Genomic DNA, 12,837 nt, shown 5'->3' with positions numbered 1-12,837 from the left:
GATTACAAACTCTCAGCTGTGTCTGTAATCAAACCTCTGTAACTTTGCTTCACTTCAGCAGCATCAGCTCATGTTCACATGTTGCTTCATGGTTTGCTTCAGTTTTTGATCGACTGCAGAATATTTTGAAGGTTATCTGCTATAAAAAGCCAGAAGAGGAAAATCTGCTTCATGTGTTTCTGTTTGATCCTCAGTGACTTTGACACAAAGGCCTCTGCTGTGATGATCACACCTCTGATCAAGTCTCACAGTGTCACAACTGATAAATGATCAGAGTTAGAATATTTCTGACTGTCTGCTGTGTGCCGTGACCTTTGACCTGCTAAAGACAGTCAGCTGTGGATTATTCATTGTTGTGTCTGATACTTAGAACTGTGAGGAAGAAGCTACACAGTTAATCAGGGTCCCCTCTCTCTGAATCAGGAAAGGTGGGCAGGCCGCGTGTGGGCCGCGGGCCATACGTTGAGTATCACTGTTTGAAATGTGAACATTGTTCTGCTGCAGTCAATGGACTAAACCAGAGAAGAAGAAAACAGACTTTACCATGAAGATCCTCAGTGTGGATCAGTATAATATCAGCCTGATGTCTGCAGTTTAGTGTCAGCACAACTTTCACATCATATTCATCTCAGCACAACTAAAACATGCTGACTGACCTCAGAGTTTCAAGTTTACATCCTGGACTCTCCAGGAAACCACACAGATGCTTCACTCCTGGATCCTGCAGGTTGTAGTTGTCGCTCAGGTCCAGCTCTCTCAGATGGGAGGGGTTGGACTTCAGTGCTGCTGCCAGATAATCACAGCTGATCTCTGACAAACCACAGTCCTTCAATCTGTATAAAGAATGAAAGATGTAAGTTTATTAGACAAAGTGCTTGAAATCATTCAGTGTTTCATCATCTGTTCAGAGCTGAAGAAGGTTCAGAATGTAGAAGTTTAGAAAATGGAAACTCCAAACAGCTGAAGCCAACAGGAAGCGGCTTCAAACAAACACAACAAGAGAAAAAACTCTGAATGTTTCACATTAAAGTCGAACATTTCTAACAAGAGTGTTTTAAAGACAGAGTCACTGATGATCATCTTCTGCCCAGTAAAACTTTGGTTTTCCACATGTGAGTGTTAATGATGCACAAAGACTGTGAGTGCAAAGAGGGAGCGAGGAGGATGACAGAGAGATGGTACAGGAGCATCAAGAACCCGGCGAGGAAATGAGCAGAAGGACTTTGGAGCCTGTTGGACTGAAGCTTTCACAGAGACGTATTTGACTGGACACCACCAGGACAGACTTTTAATCCCAGCATTTGGATGAGCTTTCTGTCTTTATGTTCACAAATGATGCTGTAACTCTGTGAATGTCCTGGAACTGTCAGCAGTGTGGTTACGTCCTTTTGACCTGAGTTTCCACAGCTCTTATAACAGCAGTGTACATTGACCTGCAGGCACACGCTGCCTCTGCTTCAGCTCTGTTTATGAAGCACAAACTGCAGGAACCAAACTCAGACTGGCTCATTTCAATCATGTCTGCTTACAAAGACACTTTGAAACTCTTATCAGTATGTTTCCTGTCCTACTAGGACGGATCAAACTCTGGACCTTTGTTGTGGATCAGTGAAGGATGCTTAGAAATCCCTCCTGCTGCCTGAGCTTGAACATCATCAGCACTTTAACACTGAGCAGATGGACGTGGAAAAGGCCTTCTGTCTTTATCTGACTCAACTGTTTCCTTATGTGGGCTGAAGAAAACACCGTTGTAGACTGTATTTATATGAAACATGTATATTTAATGCATTTAATGTATTTGAACCATATTTAATGCATATTACAGGATGTAACAGCTGCATATGTGTCAACAATAATGGCTTTGATTTTGCCCCCTATGAACATTTCTGTAGATCCGCCCCTGCAGCAAACGTGTGTGAGAGCAGCCACGGCCCGCTCCTCCATGGTTTCATTCACACTCATCTCATACTGAACACACACACTTTGTAGGAATCATCAGTACTTTGACTGTTTCTCAGGTTAGCTTCAGGTTAGCCATTTAGCATTTCTCCAGTCTGAGTCACAGAGCGTCACATGACGTAACAGAAGCTGATTGGTCAGCTGCAGTGATGGTGGTGGAGCAGCATTAATGATGATGCTGTAGAACAACAGGAACACGGGGATATCAGATTGTTAGTGGGTTTAGTCATTCCTGCTGCACTTTGTCCTTCTTATTGAAGTGAGCTGCTGAGAGCTCACACTGTTCTCTGTAGAAATGATGTCAGTCTGACTCGTCACATGTTTGGAGGCGTGTTTGATGTTTGCTCTTCTGGAAACTCTCAGTATCAAATATGGAAGATGCAAAGGAGACACGCTTCAGTCTGTATGGACCCGTTTCTACATGTTTGTACATCAGCTTATCAAATCCTGTCTGCTGTCTTCATTTATTACTCTTCACCTGCTTCACTGTCACTGTATGGGCGGAGCTGTCTGAGCCCCGCTGTTAGGTTTTGTATTGTTGATTGTCATTTATGCTTAGAAATATTTAACCATATATGAGTCTGCCTACAGGAGGGAGGTTGAACGTCTGGTGTCCTGGTGCAGCCACAACAACCTGGTGCTGAATGCCCAGAAGACAGTGGAGATTATTGTGGACTTCAGGAAGCACACAGCCCCACTCCCCCCCATCATCCTGTCTGACACCCCCATCACCTCTGTGGACTCATTCCGCTTCCTGGGTATCACCATCACCCAGGACCTGAAGTGGGAGCCCACCATCACCTCCGTCATTAAGAAAGCCCAGCAGAGGATGTACTTCCTGAGGCAGCTGAAGAAATTCAACCTGCCAACACGGACGATGATGCAGTTCTACACTGCAATCATCGAGTCCATCCTCACCTCCTCCATCACCGTGTGGTACGCTGGAGCCACTGTCAGGGACAAACAGAGACTGCAGCGTGTTGTGCGCTCTGCTGACAAGGTGATTGGCTGCAGACTCCCATCTCTGCAGGACCTGTACACCTCCAGGACACTGGGGCGTGCAGCTCGGATCTCAGCTGACCCTTCTCACCCTGGACACAGTCTGTTTGACCTGCTCCCCTCAGGCAGGAGGCTCCGGTCCATTCGCACCAGAACCTCTCGCCATAAGAACAGTTTCTTCCCCTCTGCTGTCGGACACATGAACAATAACCGTATGACTGTTCCCACCACTAACACCCTACGCTGTGTTCACTGCATCATTCCATGTTTGGCACTGATCACCACCTGCACTCATGTATATATCATGTATATATCTATCTACTTAGCACTTTTAATTCTTATTCTTATTTTTATATTTTTATGACAGTATGTTTGCACTGAAGCACCGCAGCAATTTCCTAATGTTGTAAACCTGCTCAACATTTGGCAATAAAACCCTTTCTGATTCTGATTCTGATTCTGATGCTTAGAGGTGTATAATCAATTGTGTACTGATAGGATGTGTGATCTTTAGCAGGCTGCAAAGGCTTGGTGTGTATTCCACACTGGAATGCACGCCTACATCCTGGGAGCATGGGAAGAGGTCGTACCTTGTTTTATTGTTTTATGGCAGGATAAACGTGGCTGTATCTGTTTTAGGCTAAGTGCCTTTTGTTTAGATGAACTGTTGGACTTCCAGACCAGCAGGTTTAGGGAAGTCATTTATGGGGTCACACTCTGACCCCCCCCCCACACACACACACAGTATTCTTTGTTCACATGTATACCTATGTAGACGTCATATGTTAATGACCCTATGCATATTCATGTAACCACAATAAAAGGAGTGCTATGGGGAACGACACTTGGCTCCAGGCAGGTCTCCCTCATGCATAACTTTCTGCTTCTTAATACAGATCAAACTGAGGTTATTGTACTCGGCCCTGAAAAGCTTAGAAATATGGTATCTAAGCAGATTCTTACTCTGGATGGCATTACCTTGGCCTCCAGTAACGCTGTGAGGAACCTTGGAGTCATTTTTGACCAGGACATGTCCTTCAACGCACATATTAAACAAATATGTAAGACTGCTTTCTTCCATTTGTGCAACATCTCTAAAGTTAGAAATATCCTGTCTCAGAGTGACGCTGAAAAACTAGTTCATGCATTTATTACTTCCAGGCTGGACGACTGTAATTCATTATTATCAGGATGTCCAAAAAACTCCCTGAAAGCCTTCAGCTAATCCAAAATGCTGCAGCAAGAGTCCTGACAGGGACTAGAAAGAGAGAGCAGATTTCTCCTGTTTTGGCTTCCCTTCATTGGCTTCCTGTTAAATCCAGAATTGAATTCAAAATCCTGCTCCTCACATACAAGGTCTTAAATAATCAGGCCCCATCTTATCTTAATGACCTTGTAGTACCATATCACCCTATTAGAGCACTTCGCTCTCGCTCTGCAGGCCTACTTGTTGTTCCTAGAGTATTTAAAAGTAGAATGGGAGGCAGAGCCTTCAGTTTTCAGGCCCCTCTTCTGTGGAACCAGCTTCCAGTTTGGATTCAGGAGACAGACACTATCTCTACTTTTAAGATTAGGCTTCAAACTTTCCTTTTTGCTAAAGCATATAGTTAGGGCTGGACCAGGTGACCCTGAATCCTCCCTTAGTTATGCTGCAATAGACGTAGGCTGCCGGGGATTCCCATGATGCATTGAGTTTTTCCTTTCCAGTCACCTTTCTCACTCACTATGTATTAATAGACCTCTCTGCATTAAATCATATCTGTTATTAACCTCTGTCTCTCTTCCACAGCATGTCTTCATCCTGTCTTCCTTCTCTCACCCCAACCAGCAGATGGCCCCGCCCCTCCCTGAGCTTGGTTCTGCTGGAGGTTTCTTCCTGTAAAAAGGGAGTTTTTCCTTCCCACTGTCGCCAAAGTGCTTGCTCATAGAGGGTCATATGATTGTTGGGCTTTTCTCTGTATCTATGAAGCGCCTTGAGGCGACTTTTGTTGTGATTTGGCGCTATATAAATAAAATTGAATTGAATTGAATGAGTAACAAGAAGAACTTTGCCTACTTCGTGTCTTGCTTGCTGTGTAATTATATTGTCTTCAACGTTCCAGCGAATAGGTTCAAGCTACAAACCTATCACCCACCCACACAGAAACATCTCCTCTCTAGAGCTAAACTTCTGCTTCATCTCCGCCTCTTTTCTTCATCCTCCGCCTCTCTTTTCTCTTCTTCGGTGTTCTGCAGCCACAGAGCCTCACAGCCGTTAGCACGCCCATACCTGAGCAGCTAGTATTACCCAGCATGCCGTGCAGCAGTGTCAGTTTGTAAATGTGCAAGAATTCCTGCTCCAAACTGTTTCACAGAGTGCTGTGTGCTGTGACCTTTGACCTGCTAAAGACAGTCAGCTGTGGATTATTCATTGTTGTGTCTGATACTTAGAACTGTGAGGAAGAAGCTACACAGTTAATCAGGGTCCCCTCTCTCTGAATCAGGAAAGGTGGGCAGGCCGCGTGTGGGCCGCGGGCCATACATTGAGTATCACTGTTTGAAATGTGAACATTGTTCTGCTGCAGTCAATGGACTAAACCAGAGAAGAAGAAAACAGACTTTACCATGAAGATCCTCAGTGTGGATCAGTATAATATCAGCCTGATGTCTGCAGTTTAGTGTCAGCACAACTTTCACATCATATTCATCTCAGCACAACTAAAACATGCTGACTGACCTCAGAGTTTCAAGTTTACATCCTGGACTCTCCAGGAAACCACACAGATGCTTCACTCCTGGATCCTGCAGCTTGTAGTTGTCGCTCAGGTCCAGCTCTCTCAGATGGGAGGGGTTGGACTTCAGTGCTGCTGCCAGATAATCACAGCTGATCTCTGACAAACCACAGTCCTTCAATCTGTATAAAGAATGAAAGATGTAAGTTTATTAGACAAAGTGCTTGAAATCATTCAGTGTTTCATCATCTGTTCAGAGCTGAAGAAGGTTCAGAATGTAGAAGTTTAGAAAATGGAAACTCCAAACAGCTGAAGCCAACAGGAAGCAGCTTCAAACAAACACAACAAGAGAAAAAACTCTGAATGTTTCACATTAAAGTCGTACATTTCTCATAAAAACAGGACAAAGACTTGAAAAAGTCGTGTTTTTCCTTCCAGGAACCACATGGCTTCACTTTTAAAGGTGAAGTGTGACAGAAATGGACATATTTGAAGTCCAACACCTTTTTCCAGTCACATTATTAAAGCAGACAAACTACAAGCTCATTTTCATTCCAACAAGTCATCTTCTGACCTGGACTAACAACACTGGTCTCTATGTGCAGCTGGCTGTGAGACCAGTGCTCAGGGAGCGTCTACAAAGTGCAACACTGAAAGAACATCACACACTCATTTGCTTCCAGCACTTTCACACAAACATCTACTGTCATTATTGTCACCAAACTCTGTGGATCCTTTATTGCAAATTCAAATGGGATCAAATGGTCAGACAAAAGAGGGTTATGAGGAAATATGATGAAATGTTGTGTATTAGCAGCAACTTATTGAATCATTTTCCTCAGAAACCAAACAAAATGATTGACAAACATGTTTTTACAAACTCAGTGTTGGACTTGGATCAGCAGGATAAGCTGATGTTTAAAGGCATTTGAGTCTCGCTGTATGAGAGTCCAGTTCTTACTCAATATTTATGGATGATGTTCTTTCAGTGTTGCACTTTGTAGACGCTCCCTGAGCCTCACAGCCAGCTGCACATGGACCAGCTGACATTACCCAGCATTAGAGGCGGCTGTAAAAAATTCATGTTCCCATTTAAATGGTTTTAATTTGAATAAAACGATGTTGATTCATTCAATCCTGAATCGATGTTTAATATAAATGTATTTTGCCAGAATCTCAGGTTAAAGCTCACAAACTATTTCAACAAGCAGCAAACAGCTAAAACAGTAAATGAGAGCAGCTAAACACACAAAGATGGAAACACAGAGCGTGGATCGTTCACTCGACGGCACGTACACGGACACGCCGTCGGGGCTGAAAGTGGACAGCTCACAGATCCTGAAGCTGCAGGTTTCATCTGTCTCCAACCAAAACTGAGTGAAGCAGCAGCAAAAGAAGATCCAAACTCTGCTTCACGTTTGATCAATATGCTCATGAATTCTCTCTGACTTTGGCTGTTCCTGCCTGCACAGCTCTCTCTCTCTCAGTGTACTCCAAGAACAGCTTCAAACATCTGTTTCTGCATCATTCACTGTTTATTAGCCACCAGTCTGCTGTTGTGTTCAGTGCTGTCGGCCTCTGACAGTAAAGCCTCATTTCTGCTGTTCCATGGAAACTTTTTAAAATGATGACAGATTACAAACTCTCAGCTGTGTCTGTAATCAAACCTCTGTAACTTTGCTTCACTTCAGCAGCATCAGCTCATGTTCACATGTTGCTTCATGGTTTGCTTCAGTTTTTGATCGACTGCAGAATATTTTGAAGGTTATCTGCTATAAAAAGCCAGAAGAGGAAAATCTGCTTCATGTGTTTCTGTTTGATCCTCAGTGACTTTGACACAAAGGCCTCTGCTGTGATGATCACACCTCTGATCAAGTCTCACAGTGTCACAACTGATAAATGATCAGAGTTAGAATATTTCTGACTGTCTGCTGTGTGCCGTGACCTTTGACCTGCTAAAGACAGTCAGCTGTGGATTATTCATTGTTGTGTCTGATACTTAGAACTGTGAGGAAGAAGCTACACAGTTAATCAGGGTCCCCTCTCTCTGAATCAGGAAAGGTGGGCAGGCCGCGTGTGGGCCGCGGGCCATACGTTGAGTATCACTGTTTGAAATGTGAACATTGTTCTGCTGCAGTCAATGGACTAAACCAGAGAAGAAGAAAACAGACTTTACCATGAAGATCCTCAGTGTGGATCAGTATAATATCAGCCTGATGTCTGCAGTTTAGTGTCAGCACAACTTTCACATCATATTCATCTCAGCACAACTAAAACATGCTGACTGACCTCAGAGTTTCAAGTTTACATCCTGGACTCTCCAGGAAACCACACAGATGCTTCACTCCTGGATCCTGCAGCTTGTAGTTGATGCTCAGGTCCAGCTCTCTCAGATGGGAGGGGTTGGACTTCAGTGCTGCTGCCAGATAATCACAGCTGATCTCTGACAAACCACAGCTCTCCAATCTGTATAAAGAATGAAAGATGTAAGTTTATTAGACAAAGTGCTTGAAATCATTCAGTGTTTCATCATCTGTTCAGAGCTGAAGAAGGTTCAGAATGTAGAAGTTTAGAAAATGGAAACTCCAAACAGCTGAAGCCAACAGGAAGCAGCTTCAAACAAACACAACAAGAGAAAAAACTCTGAATGTTTCACATTAAAGTCGTACATTTCTCATAAAAACAGGACAAAGACTTGAAAAAGTCGTGTTTTTCCTTCCAGGAACCACATGGCTTCACTTTTAAAGGTGAAGTGTGACAGAAATGGACATATTTGAAGTCCAACACCTTTTTCCAGTCACATTATTAAAGCAGACAAACTACAAGCTCATTTTCATTCCAACAAGTCATCTTCTGACCTGGACTAACAACACTGGTCTCTATGTGCAGCTGGCTGTGAGACCAGTGCTCAGGGAGCGTCTACAAAGTGCAACACTGAAAGAACATCACACACTCATTTGCTTCCAGCACTTTCACACAAACATCTACTGTCATCATTCATGTTTCTGCTCCTCTGGATTCACACGGAGCCTCTGCTCATGCCGTTGCCATGGTGAATCATAGTATGTGGCTCCATAACTCAGACTGAGCATGCTCAGAGCTGATTGGCCTGACTCTGATCAGCTGATCTAGAAGAGGAAACTCTGCTATATGTACATTATTACATCTACACCTGAATCACAACACTCACACAAATATATCAACTGTGTTTAATATTTTGGCACGTAGATCATTTATGTGCTTCAGCTCTTCTAACATTTTACCACCAACATGTTTCAAAAGGAGCAGCTTTTACTTTGAAGGCCAGCTGTCTGTGTTTCCTGTTTTCATTGTTGGATAATGAAATAAGTCGATGCTTCAGTGCGTTGAATTGTGTTACACAAAGCAAAGTTTTCTCGTTGTTCAGGCAGAATCGAGCGTTGAAGAATGAATTCACACGTCAATAAACATTTTCATCAGCACAAGCAGGACAATGAAAGCAGGAAATACCCCAAACTGCTATTTCTCATTCTACAACTTCAACAACTGCACATGAATTATACTTCATACACAGACCCACAGTCTCTGATTGCTCTGAAATCTCACTGACAGCCAATAGAAATAAAGAAAAGTCCAGACTGACAGTCTCTGTGGGGTTAGGCAGTGAACTGCTCACGCTGCGTTCAAGTGCATCACAAACTATTGGAATTGGATCCAACTTTGTGAAGCAGATTTCTTCTCAGCTGCTGTTTTGAACATTTCCTCATGAACTGTATTAAACTCTGTAAATGAACTGAGAACTATTTCTACATTTGAAACTATGGATTCATTTTCCCGTTCACTTCTGTACGTTAGTGTATAAATGAATGTTAGACTGGGCTCCATGGAAACACTTGGACTGGTCTCAGCTGCCTTCTTTCTGTAGTCCTTTCTCTTCTCCAGCTTCTGTTTGAAATCCTCTCACAGAGCCTGAAACCTGCTTTGCTGTCATGTGTGGGCCTGTGTTCCTCTGCTTTAACACAAACCTCACCACAGCAGCTGTGTGGGTCGTCTCTGTAGCAGCCCGATCAGCTTCTGATACATGAACATCATCACAGCTCCTAACTTCACCTTTATTAGCTTTGACATTCATGTCTTTCTTTTCTCTGTCTGTTTCCACACAAGCTCAAAGTCTCTGCAGCCTGTTTTTATCTGCTATCATCAGATCTCCAACAGCCTCATTCACATCCCTCACACACTCTACAGCCTCATCAGTACTGACTTCATCTTCACTGACTGATGGAGCACAACATGAACCTGTGGAGGCTGAAAAGCTGTCCTGTCAAACATCTCCCCGTCACCACTCCACTTCTGTCAGCCTTTAAATGAACCCTGCTCAAGTCTGTCACTTCTATTTGCAGCCAAGAGGAAAAACTGTTGTTCAGTCGTTTGGAAAGACACAACATTTCTGAAAGCACTCAAACTTCTTCACATTTGTCTTCAGACACATCCTGAACATTTAGGAACTAAAGAACGTTTCAAACATCAATCAAAGATCTGAAATATAGAAAAACAACAACAGCTGCAGTCAGTGAACTCACCTCAGAGTCTCCAGTCGACAGTTTGGACTCTCCAGTCCAGCACACAGAAGCTTCACTGCTGAATCCTGCAGCTTGTTGTTACTCATCTCCAGCTCTGTCAGATGGGAGGGGATGGACTTCAGAGCCGAGGCCACAACTTCACAGTGAGTCCCTGAGAGTCCACACCGAGTCAGTCTGTGATCACAGAAAATACAAAATGTGTTATTATAAAAGCAGAAAGTCTGCATTATAAACACAGACTGAATGTATATGAAGACAAAACAGAATGAGGTCATAATCTGATGAACATCTGCTCTTCACATCTGTGCTTCAGCTCCTCTTACTGTGTTTGACATGACACAACGATTCAGTCTCTCTCAGACCTGCAGACTTTTAATGAGAATCTTTGTTTGGCTTTAATCTGCAGATGAAGGAGGAAGATGGTGTCACATTTAGGCTTCCATAATGTCCACAGTCTGTCACTGAGATCTGATCCAGAGTCAGAGTGAAGACGCACATTTGAACTGTTTCCTGTCCTGAATCTGACTCCAGGACATTTTGAATGAGCTCAGCTCAGTGAAGAGTTCCAGCTGGAAAGACGATCTCTGTTTGCTACCTGCTGCTGTCAGGTACGACTGTTCACGTCCACACTCAGGAAAAATCTGCTGACTGTCACCAAACGGAGCAGAAATGTCATCACTGGACAATAATGATGAATGAACTCAGAGCTGCTGATATCACATCTGATTTCAGGGGAACTAAACACAGAAATGATTGGCTCGTTTTAGCTTTCTGAGCCATTAGTCTGCAGGTTTATCACTAGTTGGCAGAAACAGATTTGTATTAATGTTCAGCGCTTCAGTGTTTATGACTCCAGATCCAGGTGACAGCAAGTCAAAATGATGTTACCTGTCTGTGTCCAGCAGCAGCCTTTGAATATTGTTATAAACTCACATGGATCAGTTTGTCTTTGATTGGTTTGTAAAGTTCAAATTCATTTATATTCATCAACTCTAAATGAAAAATGTTTTTCTTCTTCTATGTTTATTATTAGAGTAACAAATTCTTATAGTTTCCTGTTGTTGAGAATTTCAGTGTAAAACCACTCGGACCTGTGCATCACTGCACACTGTGAAAGTATTACTGCAGTTTAATCTATAATCCTAATCAGTGTGTTTACTGGACTGTAGTCAGACCTCCGTTATACCAAAGGAAACACTGAACCGCTTCAAAGTCACAATAAATTTATAATAAATGCTAATAAATACTGGAGTGTTAGAAAAGATGCTTCCAGCGTGTTTGTCTTTGATAGGGTTTATTCTGTTCGTCTACAGTCTGACCACTTGGGGGCGCTTTTGTCTCTTTTGCTCTGAGCCTTGGGTTTATTCAAACTGATTTTAATAAACTATTTTCTGCAAGTTGAAGCTTCATCTCCATCTCCAGTGGTTGTTGCATATTTTATGACTATATTAGTAACAGTCAGAGAGTTTAGAGTAAATTAGATCTTCACGTTTGATTTTTGACACAACATAAATGGTGAGCCAGTGTCAGAGGAAGTGACAGCATCCACCGAGGACCGGGGGGAGTGGGAGGACTGGGGGACCAGGCCAACAAAAAGGTGATCACTGATACAGGTTAGCAAACATTTGCTCATTTGGTGTCTTAGAGCAGAATCCGCCCAGCTTTGTCGTCCATGGTTGCTCTTTCAAAGGAATCTAGTTACTAGGGGTGCAACGATACACAAAATTCACGGTTCGGTTCGGTTCGATACTTTGGTGTCGCGGTTCGATATTTTTTCGATACAAAAAAAAATGTTCATGCCTTTTTAATTTGTCATTTATTAAAATTATAAATATATATTTTAACTGAAAAGTACAGTTTTTAAATTTAACCCTAACCCTTGTGCGCGTTTTTTATTTTTGACAGCGAATGTGCACCTGCGGACCACTTATGTGCAGCCCTGGTTATTTAGCTCGTCATATTGCAGCCACAGAAATTCTTTTGTCCATGAAACCATAAAGCTGCACTTTCTTTTTGCCTTATAGTCTGATTTGTCATTACTTTTCCGTTTTGTGGTAAGCTTTTCTTTGGCTGTCACTTGTTCACCCTGACCTGTCTTATTTGGCTCAGCAAAACTAAAATATATATCCTGCTGCTTTTACACACGCACTCACATAACACTCAGCGATTCTCTGCGCGATCAACCTCTCACATGTTTAAGCTCACTGCAGGAGATTTCACTTGTCTTGTTTGCATAGTAAGCTAACGATTAATAAGACGATGTCAGAGGAATTGGTGCGCAAATTATCATCACTCACCAATCAGTGCTGTCGCTCTCTACACACAGTTCGTGCGATTGCAAAGTGAAAGCAAAAAACAAGTGCAAATTCAAATGCGATTTCAATATGTCACATATTGACAGTGGCTCACCGATGCCAATGACATAATTACCCAGCTACATTTCCGAAAGAATGCAAAAGCATTGACATATATTTTTCCTTCCTACAATAGCCCGACGGGCAGGGCAGAGATAGATTTTGGTAGCCCGACTGGAAAAATCGCTAGCCCCGGGATGTCGGGCTAGCGATATTGCGAGCCCTGTATCTGATTGAGGAATAACTCATCTTTGG

At 42.9% G+C, this 12,837-nt stretch overlaps 1 protein-coding gene across 1 annotated transcript in view; it reads right to left on the bottom strand.

Moving 5' to 3' along the window:
* Window positions 1–637: 637 nt before the first annotated feature.
* Window positions 638–12,837, bottom strand: part of LOC146608842 (NACHT, LRR and PYD domains-containing protein 12-like) — a 29,731-nt gene continuing 17,531 nt past the window's right edge. Inside the window, exons 5-8 of the mRNA XM_085348883.1 lie at window positions 10,229–10,402; window positions 7,959–8,135; window positions 5,675–5,851; window positions 638–833 (exon numbers count right to left, since the gene is read on the bottom strand). Of these exons, the coding sequence (XP_085205009.1) occupies window positions 638–833; window positions 5,675–5,851; window positions 7,959–8,135; window positions 10,229–10,402 (724 nt within the window). The remainder of the gene's footprint in view (window positions 834–5,674; window positions 5,852–7,958; window positions 8,136–10,228; window positions 10,403–12,837) is intronic.

Source organism: Diplotaxodon limnothrissa, linkage group LG23 (genome assembly GCF_057381915.1).
Source record: "Diplotaxodon limnothrissa isolate DT_005_m linkage group LG23, D_limnothrissa_male_GT1.1, whole genome shotgun sequence".
Lineage (NCBI taxonomy): Eukaryota > Metazoa > Chordata > Actinopteri > Cichliformes > Cichlidae > Diplotaxodon > Diplotaxodon limnothrissa.
This window is presented reverse-complemented; position numbering and strand designations above follow the sequence as displayed.